Source organism: Capsella rubella, unplaced genomic scaffold (genome assembly GCF_000375325.1).
Source record: "Capsella rubella cultivar Monte Gargano unplaced genomic scaffold, Caprub1_0 scaffold_4, whole genome shotgun sequence".
In the NCBI taxonomy this organism is placed as follows: Eukaryota; Viridiplantae; Streptophyta; class Magnoliopsida; order Brassicales; family Brassicaceae; genus Capsella; species Capsella rubella.
In genome coordinates this window covers 8,856,750-8,873,895 of record NW_006238920.1, presented here as the reverse complement: position 1 = coordinate 8,873,895, position 17,146 = coordinate 8,856,750, and the positions used below count along the sequence as shown (strand labels likewise).

Genomic DNA, 17,146 nt, shown 5'->3' with positions numbered 1-17,146 from the left:
ACAAATCATAATTTTGAAAACAACAACAACATACATTATTTCCCCTAGTAATTATCTATTTTTAGCTTTATGTTATGTTTCTATTTCCATGAAAAAACAATTGTTGCATGTGACAGGAAACTCTATTACCCCTCTGGTTTTATCAATTTCGGTTCAATCACTCGGTTTAACTATTTTATTTTGTAATTCCGGTTTGTTTAGATACGTTTAGCAAACATACTTGTAAGTTGGGTTTTGATAACTGCAGATGGTAGCATAATAGCTAATACTGTAGTTGGGTTTTAAGTATTGTCTGGCTGAGCAAACGGTAGTCAATCCAGTGACCAGACTACTCCAGGCACAGATAATGTACCTTTGATACATGTATTTAAACCAATCCAATCCTTTTAATTAGACCAATCCCACATGTCTGGTTTATTGGACAAAAACCTAAAGACTAAAGAGGTATCTTCTCCACACAGAGCCATTAAGATTCCAAAATCAGGTCCACAGAATCTCGTACATCGCAATTCGCATCTATGGCTCTTCCTCTGCGCCAACATTCTCTAGCTCCCATTTCTGCATCTCCCACAGTTTCAAAATCTATTCTTTTCCATCAACATGCCCTTTCTCGTACACTCTCTTCTCGCCGGAGTGTTCTCAAGCTTTCCGTCTACCGTTTTCGGAGTTCGCCGCCGACGCAATATACATTTGTTCATCGGAAACACATGCTCCAGAATGGCTCTCTCTACTACTCACCTTCAGTTGTCAAATGCAGAAACCATGATGAACCTCGGTCAACTATCATTTCTTCTGAGCTTGCCCATGATGCAAAGTCGGAAACTTTACAGCAAATGGATGATTTGGAGATTACCCACGAAGCTAAAAAAGGAAAGAGTTTTTGGGCTGCCGTTACTTTAATCATCGGAACCGCCGTTGGTCCTGGAATGCTCGGCCTCCCAGCTGCAACTATCAGATCCGGTTCAATCCCATCGACCATTGCTTTACTCTGTTCTTGGGTTTACGTCATTTCCTCTATTCTTCTGGTGGCTGAGCTCAGCTTTGCAGCCATGGAAGAAGACAATGCCGCAGAGGTTAGCTTCACAGGACTTGCAACCAAATCCTTTGGGAACAAATTTGGGGTTTTTGTGGCTTTTGTGTATGCTTCACTGAGTTTCTCTTTGATGGTTGCTTGTGTCTCGGGTATTGGTTCTATTGTTTCTCAATGGTTTCCTGCCATGAATCCATTCCTGGCCAATGCTATTGTCCCTCTAGTTTCCGGAATCTTGATTGGGTTTTTCCCTTTCGATGCCATTGACTTCACCAACAGGGGTCTCTGCTTTCTCATGCTCTTCTCTATAACTTCACTTGTGGCCATTGGTTTATCTGTGGCTAGGTCCAATGTGTTAGCCTCATTTGGTCACTCATGTTGGAAAGTCTCTACGGTTTTACCCGCGGTTCCTGTTATGGTACTGACACTGGGGTTTCATGTCATCACTCCATTCATATGCAATCTCGCAGGAGATTCGGTTTCAGATGCACGTAGAGCCATTCTTCTTGGCGGTGTTGTGCCATTGGCTATGGTGATGTCATGGAATCTAATTGTTTTGGGGCTTGCAAGGATTACTGTGCCTGCTGTACCTTCTTCATCCATTGACCCAATCTCTCTTCTTCTATCTGTGAACCCTTCTGCTTTATCTGCTGTTCAAGGCTTTGCTTTCTCAGCATTAGCTACCAGTTTAATTGGATACGCTGTTAGTTTCCCGAAACAGCTTCTTGATACATGGAAGCTTGTGTCTATGCAATCAAATAGAAATTGGAATGGAAGAACTGGGTCCGTAAGTTTCTCAGGGAAGGAGGGTAATAAAAGAACTAATGGGAAAGTCTCATACAGTGAACCAGCAAAAGCTCGTGATGGATTTGAAGCAGTAGTGATGCTATTTGTCCTTGGAGTTCCAGCTCTAATTGCAACATTCTATCCCTCAACGTTCTCGAGAGCTCTGGATTTTGCTGGTGTTTATGCAAACTGTTTCCTCTTTGGTGTCCTGCCTCCTGCAATGGCTTATATTCAACAGTCTAGGAAGAAGCTCAGGTAACTTCAGTCTGCTTTTGCACAAAACATTCTCTGTAGTCCTCTGTTTCTTCATCTGAGCTATCTTTCGGATTCCTTTGAAACAAAAATCTTCTGATTTTGCAGGTCATGGGTTCTTCCTGGAGGCAACTTTACCTTGCTGATCTTATTCGTAATTGCCATTATTTTGGGAATATGGCATTAGATCACCGTCAAATAGAAATGTTTTGTTTGTATCATTCTACAGAAACATTTGACATGATGTAACTGTGCTAACCAGACTCTAGGGAAGCAACAAGACCCCACTGGGACCTTCATGAAGATATATGCGTTCTTTGGTTCCTTCTAGAAACACTAATAGCGATTGAGAAGTCTTTTTCACATAGCAAGATCACAAAAGAATAATATTACTGGCTTACCTGTGACTGTAGATCTACAAAAATCAGAGATATAAATAAACTGAAATTTTAGATTTAACAGACAACAATAATACCCTCACACACACGTTTGCTAGATAACAGCGTAGGGACACCATTGTGAAACTTAAGATAGCCAGTGAAAATAAACTCTGTGATTTGACATTAACGGATACTGTGTTGAGTAGAAAACTACAGTACTTTGGTCACTGAAACTACAAGATGAATAACTTGGAGAAAAGAAAACTACGGGTTCAGGTCGAAGTTTGTCTCCAGTAGATTCTGAATTTTGGACAAGGAATCAACCTTAAAATCAGGTTGCAGACCGGAGACAGAAAAATCATCTGGTCCATACCTTCCAGTTTCATCTAGCAAGCAAGTGAAGGCTCCAGCTCGTTTCCCACATGCAATCTGTAGAATCGAGTAAAGAAAGATCAATTACCAGTTGTAATCTTCAGTCGAAATGTGAAAAAATTGTCTGAGAGTTGGTACACATCCTTTCCACATAGAAAATCCTTAAGCAATGGCATAAGTAGATCCGTGTTTAAGCTTCTTTAGGGCTTAAACACGGGCATTGCTTAAGATTTGCTATGCAGAAGGTTTAACCTAAGACTTGTTATCATTTCTGACACTCACATCATCCTTTAAGCTGTCACCAACCATCATGACTTCATTAGGTTGGATGTCCCAAGTAGAGCATATATGTAACAGCGGGTCTGGATTTGGTTTATATGGACGAAACTCTCTGCCTAGTGCTGGAGAAAAGATAACCTATACAGTGAAAAACAATTTGTGAGGAACTGCCTCAGAATTCATCTCTCTGATAAACAAAGCAACCCAGCAAAAAACTGATCAGGCAGCTGGTTAGACCGACTTGTCAAAATGTTTTCAATTCTAGTATTTGAGCTAGAGCTTCAACACACTTACCTCAAAACGTTGATGGAAGATGTCGATTGCCTTCTGAACATTGCGTGTAATTAGCCCTCTCCTGTAAAGTACATACAAAATGTAACATCCGTTAGTTATATTCTTAGCATTGAGTATGGTTATCAGGACCAAAAAAACGAAAATCAAAGACAGAGGTATCTGAAAAAACTGACTTTATCTTTCGGGAATCAAGAAAGCCACACAGTTCAGCAGCACCTGCAACATAAGTTATCGCATATCAGAAGAGAACTAAACCTCTAATCACAGAAGAAACACAGTCCTACTTCATCAGATGATATAGATAATTTTCCTTCACCTCCAGTTAATTTTATTGTGCTACCTAGATTTTCAACTGCATAAAGTCAATGACCAGGAAAGGAAAGATCACAAATTGTGATGTGGTGAAGGATAGTAAGAACAGTAATAGACTAACACATCAAGATTCACTTTGACTAAATGTTCATTTTCATTTTTTGCCTTGATTACAATATTTTCTCAACTGTAACTCTACGAACTTGAGAAATTCTCAATCTTTTTTAACCCATCCTTGGGAAAAAGTCTCGATTTTTTAATACTAAAAATTAACAGATGAATACCCAAAGCACTAAACACTTCCACTGCACAAACACAAATTCAATAATCAAAACTCGAGGAAGAATCCGTACCAGGCATGATTTGAAGCTTATCAATCCCCTGTTTCTCATAATCGGCGATGATTTCATATGCTTTCTGCTGTTTATCAGGACTCCACGACTCAATATGATGCAGGATATCAATTCCAGTAGGACTCTCTGCTTTGATTCGCGTGTACGCATCTTCACCAAGAACAGCTCTATACATTGCTGCGAAATCGATGACCGGAACCGTCAGGGTTCCGTCCATATCGAATACAACGCCTCTGAGGCGAGCTTTAGCGTTCATCGTCAGATTCGCCATGGAAATCGAACAAGAAGGTCTGAGAGTGAGAGAAATAAATGATCTTGATAAGAGGAAAGTCATGGGAAAGAAATGGTAAAGCTGAAACTGAAATTGAGGCACATACGTTTTTTTAAACGGTTCATAATTATTCTCTATTTTTAACCAATTTCGGTTCGGTTTGATCTGAACAACAACTTGGTTTGTTTTCTCGGTTCTTTTCACTTGAGCATGTTTGTGTAAGTGCTTAAGAATGGAAACAAAGACACCAACAATCTTAACAACAATGGTTCTGCTGCCTTTTCTCTTCTTATTCTCTGCCTCTTCTTTAACGGTGTCCTCTTCGGCTCGCTTGTTGGCTGCTCGGAAATTGTCCAACGTCCGTCTAACTCGTCCCACCCACCAAAGTTAGAAGCCATTTCAGCTGAACTACGGTTCACTTCGCGGTCATTGACATTGTTTCTAACCATTGATGGATTGTATCGAACCCTGCTCCTTCTCCTCTCCACTTCTTCCTCCTCTATCCCAAATTGATTTGCCATCGATGTCTTTCTACGTTTATCCCAACCAATCAACTTCTGGAACGCGTAAAATAACAATGATGGCCCGCTGGCCACGGCTAGTGACACGAGGAAAGCCTTAGGTCCGGTGCTGATTAAAAGCGACACGAGGATGAACGGGAGGAGATATCCATACGATCTTAACGCCTACAAAGTGATCAAAAAACCAAACACAATACAAAACCGTTACTAAAGATCTACACCCAACAAAACGAAACCATAATCTGATGAAGCAAAAATATAATGCAGGCGTGGATCAAGAAGCCATTTTTTTCTTAGCTTTGAGGAGAAAGACACAATCTTGGTTTGTTTACATGTACTAATAGCACCCTAAAGTATGAACATTTTCAAGTATCCATCTCATTTGAAATCAAAACTAGTTCTGATTCATTGCAAAACAGTTTAATATTCAGTATTAGCTGATTTCTCCATACCCATTACCAGTGAAATTTTTTTGATTCCAAACAGTAGAAGATTCCCAATTTAATCAGCAAATTCAAATGAAACTAAAATTGTACCTTTAAAATCCAAACATTATCTATAATTTCCTCTAAGATCTTCCACAGGTCAAAATTACCATCACCACCACCACCACCACGAGCGTTATCGTCTTCGTCATCTTCAACGTTATCCTCAAAGAGTTCCTCCCAAAGCTCCCGCCTCTTCCTGCCTCTTTTCCCCCTTTCCGTCAAACGGTATCCCTTGCCTTCATCCGCGGCGGCGCATATTTTATAGCGGAATCTCCTCCGGCGATCTAAAGGAACTACCTTCACCAAATCTACTGTAGAGCGTCGTGATGAAGAGAAGTAGAAAAGATAAGAATCGGAGGGGTATAATACAGGGTTTTGGAATCGACATGAGTGGAGGTTTGAGAAACTAAGGAAAATAGACATTCGCGGTGACAATGGACGAAGAAGCTGCAAAGCTCCTCTATCTGCCATTAACGTCTGGCGAAGAGAAGAGAAGAGCAGTGACGAAAATATTCTTCTCAATGTAATGGAACACTCAACTTGCGCCACGTTGTCATCATCTCCTCCATTGAAATCGAACACAATAAACCGGGCTGGTCCAAAGAGAAATGTTCGAATTAAATTCCGGTTTAAAAACATGGGTAATTTCGGAAACACAAAGTTAAATGTCTGACGTGTCACGCCAACGTGGATTCTCTGCTCTCTTCCTTTTTCCAGAAACCAGGGAGAGAGAGGGTGAGAGAGACGAAGCATCAAACAAAGGAAAAAGCAAATACCAGGACAGAAAATTCCGAGGGAAAACGCGAGAAAATTTCTTAGGTTCCTGAGAAAATCTGCAGCTTTTTTTTCTACTGTAAAGGGTAAAGCCGAAGGGTTTAACGTCTCTCCTATCGTCGGAGAAATTTGAAATTTCGTCCGCAAAACGTGAATGCAGCTTTAATCTTCCGCATTTTTATCGTCGATCAGAGATTTTGAAGCTTAGAGAGAGCGAAACGTTTATATTGTGATACATTTGTGTTTTGATTAAATCGTTTGGATCCATGGTGTGGAAACACCTTCTGATTGGGTTCTCATGGATTTTTTCTAATGTTTCTCCCGTTGGAAATCTTCATTCGGGATCGTTTCTAGGAAAATCTGACCAGATTTGGCCGTGATAATGGTACGAGTCTCTCTTCTCTTATCTTCATTGTCATTTCTCCGTGCTGCTCATCTTTACCTTCTTATGCTGGTTTGGTTTGAAGCTGATTTTTATATTCCCCTTTAATTTGAAAGTGGAAGAGGAAAAAATATTTTTGTTTGCAAATTTCATTATAAAATGTGTGTAAAATAAACAGCTAACGGAGATTGACACGGCTTTTTTTTTTTTCCCTCGACTCTGATCAGGCTGCTTCAGTAAAGGTAGCTGTGGGGTCGCATGTCTGGGTGGAAGATACTGATGAAGCCTGGATAGATGGAGAAGTAGTGGAATCTAACGGGGAAGAGATCAAAGTCAACTGCCAAACCAAGATGGTTAGCCGCATTTCTCAATAAGCAACCACACAATCTTTTAGATGTTGATTCCTAAAGAGTTCTACATTAGCAGATACTAGAATTGAAAGATGTGTTTCCTACAGGCTACTTGAAGATGGGTAGTGAGCAAAATGTGTTCTTATTTTTGATGTATTTGATGGTAGGTTGTGGCAAAGGTTAATTCTGTCTACCCCAAGGATCCTGAGTTTCCTGAACTTGGCGTGGACGACATGACAAAGCTTGCGTATTTGCATGAACCAGGGCTTCTTCTCAATCTAAAATCCAGATACAATGCAAATGAAATATATGTATGCTTCAGCCTGTAACTCTTGTCAGTTTTCTTTCTTTCATTTTACACCCACTCATGAATTCTTTGCATTTCCATGTTAGAGCTGCTTAAAACTTTGCTTGTGCGTAGGGATGCTTTCACTAGCTTTCTAACATTTCTTTGCTGAAAATAACTTCTTTTGTTTACACATATCATTCCCATGATCTTAAGGTTGTCTGCCCAATTATAGCTATATCATCAATATGATTTTTCTGAAGTGTCTTTAGCAAGCTAATTTGTTCTTCATGGTTACAGACATACACGGGAAATATACTGATAGCTGTAAACCCATTTAAAAGATTACCCCACCTATATGGAAATGAGATAATGGAGCAATATAAGGGCACCGATTTTGGCGAGTTAAGCCCACATCCTTTTGCAGTTGCTGATTCTGCATACAGGTAATCATCTGTTGCGTGGATGAAAACTTAAATAGTGTCGCACTACCATTTTTATTGGCCTGACAATCATCAAGAATATATATTTAGAAAAATGATCAATGAGGGAGTAAGCCAGGCGATCTTGGTGAGTGGAGAAAGCGGTGCTGGGAAGACAGAGAGCACAAAGATGCTCATGCAGTATCTTGCATACATGGGTGGAAAAGCTGAGAGTGAAGGACAGTCTGTAGAACAGCAAGTTTTGGAGGTAGATGCACTGTGTTAAATGCATCTAAATTCTTACTATCTTACTAAAGATGGACTCACTTAGTTTCCCTCTGTAGATATCTTCTTATTCTTCTTATGTTATGTGCCCGTTATGCAGTCAAATCCAGTTTTAGAAGCTTTTGGTAATGCAAAAACCGTTAGAAACAATAATTCAAGGTGGAATGTCACTCACATCTCTTGATTTTTTCCAGTTTATGTATTTTCTTGAAGTCAAAACTTGACTTATATAGGCAAATCTCATATTGCAGTCGTTTTGGTAAATTTGTGGAGATTCAGTTCAATCATATGGGAAGAATCTCGGGAGCTGCTATTAGAACATATTTGCTGGAGAGGTCACGAGTTTGTCAAGTTTCTGACCCTGAAAGAAACTATCACTGCTTTTACATGCTTTGTGCTGCGCCAGAACAGGTAAACGTAATCCATTCTATGGGTACATTAGGTCGAACATATGAAGGTTCTGCATGTCCAATGCTTGACCTTTTTTTAGATTCATACTGACAAAATTAGCTTCTGTTATGAGATTTCAGGAAACTAAGCGGTATAAATTAGGGGAACCGAACACATTTCACTACCTAAATCAATCGAATTGCTATGCATTGGATGCGCTTGATGATTCCAAGGAATACCTAGCTACGAGGAAAGCTATGGACGTTGTTGGGATTAGTCCTGAAGAACAGGTACTTTCTGGTTATTCATTTACAAAATCAGTAATGAGGACAACTCTTTTTACATTTAATTATCGTAGGATGCAATCTTCCGGATAGTTGCTGCTATCCTTCATCTAGGAAACATCGAGTTTGCTAAAGGTGAAGATTCAGATGCTGCAGAACCTAAGGACGATAAATCCCGGTTCCATCTAAACGTGGCTGCAGAACTTTTCATGTATATGCCTTCCTATTCTGTGTTCTCGGATAACATATTGTTGAGGGGAACTCAAAGCCTCATTTCTCTTTTGTGGTAGGTGTGATGAGAAAGCTCTAGAGAACTCCTTATGCCAAAGGGTGATGGTGACTCGTGGTGAAAGCATTACAAAGCCTCTTGATCCCGGTAGTGCAGCACTAAGCAGAGATGCTCTTGCCAAGATTGTCTATTCTAAATTGTTCGATTGGTAGGTTAACAAAAACAGACTCTTTCCGAAAGGATTATTATCAATTGCCGGTTTGAAATTTTGAAAGGTTACAAAAATTTATTGCTCTCAGGCTTGTGACTAAGATCAATAACTCCATTGGCCAAGACCCAAGTTCGAAATACATAATTGGAGTCCTGGATATTTATGGATTCGAGAGTTTCAAGACAAACAGGTGCTTAACCGGTACGCTTCTTGTGTTGCTTATTCTTCTTCAAAACACTGAGCAGATGGTTTATTGTAAAATTTCCTAGTTTCTTAGCTAGAATCTCTTTTGTCTTTTGGGAGAATATTAATATTCTCATTATTGGTTGTTCCTATAGGTTATGAGGTTCAATTGATAACAGTTTTAGTTCTCTTTTAATTCCAACGTTTTTCTCTTTTCACATGTTTTTGCAGTTTTGAACAGTTTTGTATAAACCTGACAAACGAGAAGCTGCAACAGCATTTCAACCAGGTTGGAGACTGATGTTCCTTTCAGAGTTTTGATTCTTGATTGATCTAAAGATATGCTGATCCGTACTCATGCATGTCTTCCTCTCCTCTACAGCATGTGTTCAAGATGGAGCAAGAAGAGTATACTAAAGAAGAGATTGACTGGAGTTACATAGAGTTCATCGATAATCAGGATGTCCTTGATCTTATAGAAAAGGTAATTAGTATAACACTAAGTGGTGTCGGAACCTTTAATCCGTTTTACTGTAGTTCCAGTTTTCAGACAAATTTTTTATCGATCCTAATACACAATTATTTCATGTCAGAAACCTGGTGGCATTATTGCCCTTCTCGATGAGGCTTGGTAATGTATCATACACTCAATATGTTTCTTCTATATTTCTTCAAGAAGTTACTGATTTTGTGTTTGCCTTCAGTATGTTTCCAAGATCAACTCATGATACACTTGCGCAAAAGCTATACCAGACATTTAATAACCACAAGCGCTTTACCAAGCCAAAATTGGCTCGTACCGACTTTACAATCTGCCATTATGCTGGTGATGTTAGTGATTAAACTTACCTGAGAAGTGTGCCTGAATTGATTGTCTTGAAGTGATGTAAAATTTGTAATTTGGTGTGATGACTGTGTTCTTGTTGAATTTCAGGTCACCTATCAGACTGAACTGTTTTTGGACAAGAACAAAGATTATGTTGTTGGAGAACATCAATCTCTCATGAACTCTTCAGATTGCTCCTTCGTCTCATCGTTGTTCCCTAAACCGCGAGAGGAATCCTCCAAAACATCAAAGTTCTCATCGATAGGCTCTCAGTTTAAGGTCTGATAATAATGTTAAAATTCAACAAATTCTGCTTATATTTGATTCACTGATTCTTATATTTGATTCTCACGATTTACTACAATACAGCAACAACTACAATCTCTGCTTGAGACACTGAACACCACAGAGCCACACTATATACGTTGTGTTAAACCCAATAACGTTCTTAGGCCAGAAATTTTTGAGAACGTTAATGTTCTACATCAACTTAGGTGTGGGGTAAGCTTAATATCTCAGAGAACCTTCTACTTTCATTTTTGCAAATGTAACAAATATTCGGTCTTTACATTGTGTTATGAAATATCCCTTTTTGACTTCAGGGTGTCATGGAAGCGATTAGGATTAGTTGTGCTGGATATCCTACTAGGAAGCCTTTCAACGAATTTTTAACCAGGTTCCGCATTTTGGCTCCAGAGGCTACGGATAGAAGGTAGATTTACCAATGCTTAAAGTTGGCTATTTAATTCTTACTTTAATGCCAAATAGACTAAGATATTAGACTCATAAACCTTTGCCCTCTGGCCGTTATGTTTATAGCTTTGACGAAGTCGATGCTTGCAAAAAGCTACTAGCAAAAGTTGACCTTAAAGGTTTTCAGGTGCGTTTTCATATTCTTATCTCACAGTTTCTGGATTGCTGCTTTCTTATTGTATCTCCAAAAAAGATATATGGCAATGCCACTCCGGATATGATTCATGGTTACATTGCACAAAACTCTTATACGTGCTTTTCTTCTTGCTCATAAGCGATGAAAGGTTTGATGAATTTGGTTGCTAAGTATATTTTGAAATTCACAGATAGGGAAGACAAAGGTGTTTCTTAGGGCAGGTCAGATGGCAGAACTGGATGCTCACCGAGCTGAAGTTCTTGGACATTCAGCAAGGATTATACAGAGGAAACTCCGTACATACCAATCTCGCAAAAAATATATGCTATTGCAGTCCGCTTCAACTGAAATCCAAGCCTTTTGTAGAGGTATTTCATGTTGTATGCGATCCAGGTCGAGTAGATTGTTGGTTTCAAGTATAGTTTCATGTCTTATTAAGCTTCTCGCAACTTATTGCAGGAAGTATTGCACGTATTCAGTTTGAGGCCACGAGAAAAGAAGCTGCTTCTGTGAGAATTCAGAAGCAGGCGCGGACATATATATGTCAGACAGCCTTTAAAAAGTTGTGTGTTTCAGCTATTTTTATTCAGACTGGGTTCCGTGCAATGGATGCTCGAGTTGAACTTCGATACAGGAAGAAGAAAAAAGCAGCAATCATTATTCAAGCAAGTTTCAAAACCTCATGTTGACAATAAAGATCTTGCCTTTTTCGTATCATGTTAGATATTTGAGTTTGTTTGAGTATCAATAACATGTAAGTTACTGATTCCACAGAGTCAAATCAGAAGATGTTTGTGTCGATGGTGGTATTTGAGAATGAAGAAAGCAGCTATTACCACTCAATGTGGCTGGAGAATGAAAGTTGCACGCCGAGAACTGCGGAAGCTTAAAATGGTGACATTCTTTATTACATACAATGGGAGCTCTTAGTTTTTTTTTAAAACCTAATACATACAAATTCACTGGATCGTATGTATCTGGAGATTTCTGAGATGTCTTTGTCTTCCAGGCTGCTAAAGAAACAGGAGCCCTTCAAGATGCTAAGACTAAGCTGGAAAAGGAAGTGGAAGAACTCACATCATACTTAGAGCTTGAGAAACAAATGAGGGTACACATCATACACAACTTGCCACAGTGAATATTGATATATTCTTAAACCACAATACTAGATCTTGTTGCTGTCACTTTTCTGTGTGAGGCATCTAATTTTATTACTGATGCAGATGGAGCTTGAGGAAACCAAAACTCAAGAAGTCGAAGAGTTGCGGTTAGCTTTAAATGACATGAAACTTCAGCTTGGGGAAACTCAAGAAACCAAAAGTGAGGAGATTTTGAAGTTGCAGTCTGCCTTACAAGATATGCAACTGGAATTTGAAGAACTTGCTAAGGAGTTGGAGATGACAAATGATCTTGCTGCAGAAAATGAACAGCTCAAGGTAAGGTCATAAAGATATTAGATAAGAACCTTTCGTTCCTTGGTATTCTTCCATTTATGGGTTGAAGGATACATATTTTTATATATTTAAAGATATGATCTTGGTTGCTCTGTCTTATTCATTTTTCTTCTAACATCCAAGGATTTGGTGAGCTCGTTGCAAAGGAATATTGATGAATCCAAGAACAAATATGAAAAAACAAGTAAGCTAAGTGAAGAGAGGGTAAAACAGGAGGTTCCCTTCATTGACCAAGGTGTAATTATCAAACTCGAAGCTGAAAATAAAAAATTGAAGGTAGGATGATCTCTTGATATTGACCTTTGAAAGACGATCCAGCTTTATGGCAAAAGAGGGTCATTCGAGATTTCAGTGTTTTCTATTGACAATTGATATCTTATCAAGCTCAACATTTCGTAGGGACTGGTCAGTACATTGGAGCAGAAAATCAATGCGTTAGACGGAAAGCACGACGAAACAAGCTCAAACATCTTAGACGAGTTGAAAGAGAGTGCTTCATCTGATTATGAGATGTTGAGTAATCTTGCAGCAGAAAATGAACGTCTGAAGGTAAAGTACTAAATTTATAGGGACGTAGCTTTACTATTGTCCTTTTAGCGTTTTCAGGTTTGTTTTTCTCATTACTATGATCTATGGCACTTCTCAGGCACTTGTGAGTTCATTAGAGAATGAAACTAATGAAGACGATGGAAATGGTTCATCAAATGAGTTAAAGGAAAAAACACGCATGGTGAAAGAAGAGAGATTAGCAGAAGATGTTTCGGTTGATAAGGAAATGGCCGACAAGCTTGCTGCTGAAAACAAAGATTTATATGTAAGTGTTTCAGAAAATGTATCCTTTTCCAAAAAAAGTTTCGAGTTATTTATGTTTTAAATTAATTGAATTCCACAGGATCTGGTAGATTTGTTGGAACAGAAAATAGACGAAACAGAGAAGAAGTATGAGGAAGCAAGTAGACTTTGTGAAGAGAGGCTTAAGCAGGTTATAGACACAGAGACAAAACTAATAGAGTTAAAAACATCGATGCAAAGGTTATATATATGCATCTCTTTTTGTCCAAAGTTTAAATCTGTTATCTTTTCTTTGGTATATGTTTGCTTTTGCAACCGCTACGACGCATGCATTTCTTATTTACTATTATCTTTAGGCTTGAGGAAAAGGTCTCTGACATGGAAACAGAAGACAAAATTCTTCGGCAGCAAGCATTGTTTGATTCAGCTTCCCGGAAAATGTCACCCCAGGTGTCATTTACAAGACCCCCAGTAAGATTCCTCTATGAAAATGCTTCTTATATAAAACTTTTTTTAAGAAAATTCTTGACCGCTTCTTTTTCACATACCTCTTGCAGCCAGTGGAGAATGGACATCATGTAAGGGAAAAACTTTATGAACTTTTCTTGTATACACTTATCCTCTTCGCAAATTTTTGTGTTACTAGAGCTTTGTCATAAGAATCTCTTACTTACAGGAATCATTTGCTCCTATACCATCAGGCAGGTTCGGGGCAATGTCTTTCAGACGATCTCAGATTGAACAACAACCCCATGTATGTGCCTAACAAAAAGATCAGTCATATCACCGATACTTGTTCGCATTTGTTAATTACTTTTGTCATGTTGTTATGATGCAGGAATATGTTGACGTCCTTCTCAAATGTGTATCACAAGATGTCGGTTTCAGCCATGGAAAGCCTGTTGCCGCATTAACAATATATAAATGTCTCATACACTGGAAACTATTTGAAGCAGAGAAAACCAGTGTCTTTGACCGTATTGTTCCTATATTTGGTTCAGCTATAGAGGTAATCTGAAGTTAACATATTAGTCTCGTTGTAGTACTTATGGTCAAAGATTCAATGGAGACATGTGAAAATTACATTTTAGATAATCTGACAAATATGAAACATGAAAGCTTAACTATCTTTTCCTAAGTTTTGGCTTAGACACAGAGTTAGATTGAAAGTTGACATTATGTCATCTTGATTTGCGTTCTGTCTACTTCCAGGACCCGGAAGATGATAACAATTTGGCTTATTGGCTTACAAACACATCTACGCTGCTGTTCTTGCTTCAAAGAAGCTTGAAATCCCATAGTACAACCGGTGCAAGTCCTAAGAAACCTCCTCAGCCAACTTCTTTTTTTGGGAGGATGACACAGGTAACCAAATCCTGTTTATCGACTCTAAGAATATCTTAAGCATACTAATGGCCGTAAAGCTTTAACTTAAAGAGTTTTTGTGTCGTGTGTGATTTCCTCTAACTTAAATATGAAAATTTGACTTCTATATGTTTTAGGGTTTCCGTTCACCCTCTTCGGCCAGCCTTTCAGGTGACGTAGTGCAACAAGTAGATGCTCGATACCCTGCTTTACTTTTCAAGCAGCAGCTTACAGCCTACATTGAAACTATATATGGAATATTTCAAGAGAATGTGAAGAGAGAACTAGCACCGGTGCTTTTGTCCTGTATTCAGGTATCTCTATATATGGTTTCCATCATAATAAATCATGATCTCTGCAAGACAGGGTCATCTCACTTATAAGTCCTCAAACTAATGGCTCAGGGACTGAAAGATTTATCACATGAGTCCTCTGCAGAGACTTTATCTGCTGAGTCATCTGAACAGAATTCACCAGAAAAGCCATCTGAAGGGAATCCACCGGGAAACCTGTCTGAAGATAATTCACCAGCAAAGCCAGCTGAAGAAGATATGTCACCAGAAAAGCCATATGAAGAAGATAAGTCACCAGCAAAGCCATCTGAAGAGAACTCACAGGAAAACCTATCCAAGGAGAATCCACAGGCAAAGCTATCCACAGAGAATTCATCAGCAAAACCATCTGAAGAGAATACACCCACGAAAAGTTGGCAAGACGTCATAGATCTTTTAGATCGGCTTCTCCGCACATTGAAGAAAAATTACGTAAGAACTTTTTGGTATTCGAGGATTCAAGATTGTGTTTGCTTCTGTTAACTCTTAAATTCTTACTCTGACCAACTTCTTCTTTCAGGTTCCTCTGTTTCTTGCTCAGAAGATCTTCAGCCAAACATTCCAAGACATCAACGTTCAACTCTTTAACAGGTAAACTATTTACATTCCCTCATCAACCTTTACGGTTTGAAAATCACCTAACCCACCACAGCAAATAAACTTAAAGCCGTAATCTAACTAATGCAGCCTTTTGCAACGTGAATCCTGCACATTCATAATGGGAAAGAAAGTGAATGCCTGGTTAAATGAACTCGAGTCATGGTGTAGCCAGGCAACTGAAGAGGCAAGTTAGCCTGTCTTGATTGATTGTGTTAACCCAAACGGTTTCAAACTGTTGATCACTTGAATTTTACTTGTTAATTAAATTCTCCTGAATGCAGTTTATAGGATCTTCATGGGATGAACTCAAACACACAAGACAAGCTGTGATACTCCTGGTTTGTTTCTTACGAACCAAATTACAGCAACTTTAATCAACACTACAACACTCTTTCCTCTTTCTTTTTCCTGAATATATCATCGGATTCCTCTTTCAGGTTTCAGAACAGAAGTCCACAATTACATATGATGATCTTACAACTAACCTCTGCCCGGTAACTACTCTCTGCTTTGAATTTGTTTTAAAATATTATAAAACATGCCTGGGAAATTCTTCTGATCTTTCTATCTCTATTTCATCTTCCAGGCTCTTAGTACTCAGCAATTGTATAGATTATGTACCCTCTGTAAAATTGATGATCACCAGGATCAGAATGTATCTCCAGACGTATGTTTGCTCTGATCATTTCTCAAATAAACCAAAATTCATTTTTTTTTCCAAATCTCTATATTGGCTTCATATTTCTGTGGGTGCAGGTGATTTCCAACTTGAAACTTCTAACTACAGATGATGACGAAGACAGTCGTTCGTTCTTGTTAGACAATAATTCCAGGTATAAAAACTTTCAGAATACTAGTAACTATATCTAAATTTTATCAAACTCAACACCATAACCTCTTGAATCTTGTCTTTTCGAAACTCAGCATCCCCTTTGCAGCCGATGAAATCTCCAACTGTATGCAAGAAAAAGACTTTGCCAATGTAAAACCAGCTGTGGAACTCGCTGATAACCCTAACTTCCACTTTCTCAAGGACTGAGACCTGTTCGATTCTGACTTAATATGTTGCAATTAAATTGTATAGTAATCCTTTGCATAGCTTTACGGTTTGTAGAATCTTTGGTCGGTTCGTCATCTAGGCTTTGGGAGGGAATTTTGAGCTTAAGTGTAGGGCTCGCTCCCTTCTTTTGATTTGTACGTTCATTATCTTCAGGGTGGTGGTTAGGTAAAAGCCAATAGCATTTTTTTTTACTTATACAGCAGGAAACTTCTCTATGTAGACAAACAGTAGAAATCAGTTTTGTAACCTTTTCTGGAGAGATTTGGTGACACCCTTAGTCCCAAAATGGGTCAGAGATTCATAATTGGCCTTGCGATATTGTTAAAAGTTAGGACAACTGTTGGCAATTTCTAAACATCAGTGCTCAAAATGAAATGGAACAACATACATTATACATGTTTGAACCTGATAGTGATCCAACAATGACATATGTATGTACACTATCATTAGAATATGTATGTACTGGTTTCTTAACTACATATTATATTTATAGTACTTTTTGATAATGAAAAAGATTGATGAGTTTTTGAAAAGCTGTGATATTTAAAAACAAAATGGTAACTTAAAAAGATTACTCTATTTCTAATTGTATTTTCCCACAATAATAACCTATATATAACAGTTTTGGGAAAAAGAAATTTGAAGGAAGTTAAGGGATTAAAGTTTACGTTAGTTAACAATAATGAAGAAAAAA

At 38.5% G+C, this 17,146-nt stretch overlaps 4 protein-coding genes across 7 annotated transcripts; 2 read left to right on the top strand and 2 right to left on the bottom strand.

The window, feature by feature from the left end:
- Window positions 1-400: 400 nt before the first annotated feature.
- LOC17890492 (tyrosine-specific transport protein 2) lies at window positions 401-2,402 on the top strand. Its single transcript, XM_006295547.2, has 2 exons — window positions 401-2,071; window positions 2,177-2,402. The coding sequence occupies exons 1-2, from the start codon at window positions 519-521 to the stop codon at window positions 2,253-2,255; spliced, it is 1,632 nt and encodes a 543-aa protein (XP_006295609.1). The 5' UTR covers window positions 401-518; the 3' UTR covers window positions 2,256-2,402.
- A 99-nt stretch (window positions 2,403-2,501) lies between these two features.
- Window positions 2,502-4,421, bottom strand: LOC17890501 (haloacid dehalogenase-like hydrolase domain-containing protein At2g33255). The gene is made up of 5 exons (XM_006295599.2): window positions 4,059-4,421; window positions 3,567-3,609; window positions 3,394-3,454; window positions 3,103-3,237; window positions 2,502-2,877 (listed from the first exon to the last, which is right to left on the bottom strand). Exons 1-5 carry the CDS (start codon window positions 4,390-4,392, stop codon window positions 2,713-2,715), a joined length of 738 nt encoding a protein of 245 aa, XP_006295661.1. The 5' UTR covers window positions 4,393-4,421; the 3' UTR covers window positions 2,502-2,712.
- A 15-nt stretch (window positions 4,422-4,436) lies between these two features.
- LOC17889006 lies at window positions 4,437-5,832 on the bottom strand. The gene is made up of 2 exons (XM_023784912.1): window positions 5,387-5,832; window positions 4,437-5,015 (listed from the first exon to the last, which is right to left on the bottom strand). Exons 1-2 carry the CDS (start codon window positions 5,807-5,809, stop codon window positions 4,530-4,532), a joined length of 909 nt encoding a protein of 302 aa, XP_023640680.1. The 5' UTR covers window positions 5,810-5,832; the 3' UTR covers window positions 4,437-4,529.
- Window positions 5,833-5,940: 108 nt separating this feature from the next.
- On the top strand, window positions 5,941-16,763 carry LOC17890351 (myosin-10). 4 transcript variants are annotated; one of them, XM_023784907.1, is made up of 42 exons: window positions 5,943-6,497; window positions 6,722-6,847; window positions 7,012-7,155; window positions 7,431-7,576; window positions 7,664-7,820; window positions 7,938-7,996; window positions 8,089-8,248; window positions 8,368-8,517; window positions 8,586-8,722; window positions 8,802-8,948; window positions 9,040-9,141; window positions 9,366-9,423; window positions 9,517-9,618; window positions 9,728-9,765; window positions 9,839-9,965; window positions 10,069-10,239; window positions 10,330-10,461; window positions 10,563-10,672; window positions 10,780-10,840; window positions 11,040-11,217; window positions 11,309-11,514; window positions 11,624-11,743; window positions 11,859-11,957; window positions 12,073-12,285; window positions 12,427-12,579; window positions 12,703-12,852; window positions 12,950-13,117; window positions 13,196-13,335; window positions 13,452-13,566; window positions 13,653-13,673; window positions 13,772-13,849; window positions 13,934-14,104; window positions 14,308-14,460; window positions 14,598-14,774; window positions 14,865-15,224; window positions 15,313-15,383; window positions 15,480-15,576; window positions 15,674-15,730; window positions 15,830-15,886; window positions 15,979-16,059; window positions 16,149-16,225; window positions 16,317-16,763. In XM_023784907.1, exons 1-42 carry the CDS (start codon window positions 6,495-6,497, stop codon window positions 16,429-16,431), a joined length of 5,187 nt encoding a protein of 1,728 aa, XP_023640675.1. In that variant the 5' UTR covers window positions 5,943-6,494; the 3' UTR covers window positions 16,432-16,763. The 4 variants fall into 4 exon arrangements, with proteins under 4 accessions (XP_023640676.1, XP_023640675.1, XP_023640678.1 ...); XM_023784910.1 differs by having other exon boundaries at window positions 6,376-6,435; XM_023784908.1 differs by lacking the exons at window positions 15,480-15,576; window positions 15,674-15,730; window positions 15,830-15,886; ... (1 more) ...; window positions 16,149-16,225; window positions 16,317-16,763 and having other exon boundaries at window positions 5,941-6,497; window positions 14,899-15,224.
- Window positions 16,764-17,146: the final 383 nt, after the last annotated feature.

Bases quoted from the DNA above. Each gene is read 5' to 3' on its own strand.
- LOC17890501 (XM_006295599.2), bottom strand. From the start codon at position 4,392: ATGACTTTCCTCTTATCAAGATCATTTATTTCTCTCACTCTCAGACCT. The intron at 3,455-3,566 runs GTCAGTTTTTTC...TGTACTTTACAG, and splicing joins CTTGATTCCCGAAAGATAAA to GAGAGGGCTAATTACACGCA. The intron at 2,878-3,102 runs GTGAGTGTCAGA...TCGATTCTACAG, and splicing joins GTGACAGCTTAAAGGATGAT to ATTGCATGTGGGAAACGAGC.
- LOC17890492 (XM_006295547.2), top strand. From the start codon at position 519: ATGGCTCTTCCTCTGCGCCAACATTCTCTAGCTCCCATTTCTGCATCT. The intron at 2,072-2,176 runs GTAACTTCAGTC...CTGATTTTGCAG, and splicing joins CAGTCTAGGAAGAAGCTCAG to GTCATGGGTTCTTCCTGGAG.
- LOC17890351 (XM_023784910.1), top strand. From the start codon at position 6,379: ATGGTGTGGAAACACCTTCTGATTGGGTTCTCATGGATTTTTTCTAAT. The intron at 7,156-7,430 runs GTATGCTTCAGC...TCATGGTTACAG, and splicing joins ACAATGCAAATGAAATATAT to ACATACACGGGAAATATACT. The intron at 7,821-7,937 runs GTAGATGCACTG...CCCGTTATGCAG, and splicing joins TAGAACAGCAAGTTTTGGAG to TCAAATCCAGTTTTAGAAGC.
- LOC17889006 (XM_023784912.1), bottom strand. From the start codon at position 5,809: ATGGCAGATAGAGGAGCTTTGCAGCTTCTTCGTCCATTGTCACCGCGA. The intron at 5,016-5,386 runs GTACAATTTTAG...ATCACTTTGTAG, and splicing joins ATAATGTTTGGATTTTAAAG to GCGTTAAGATCGTATGGATA.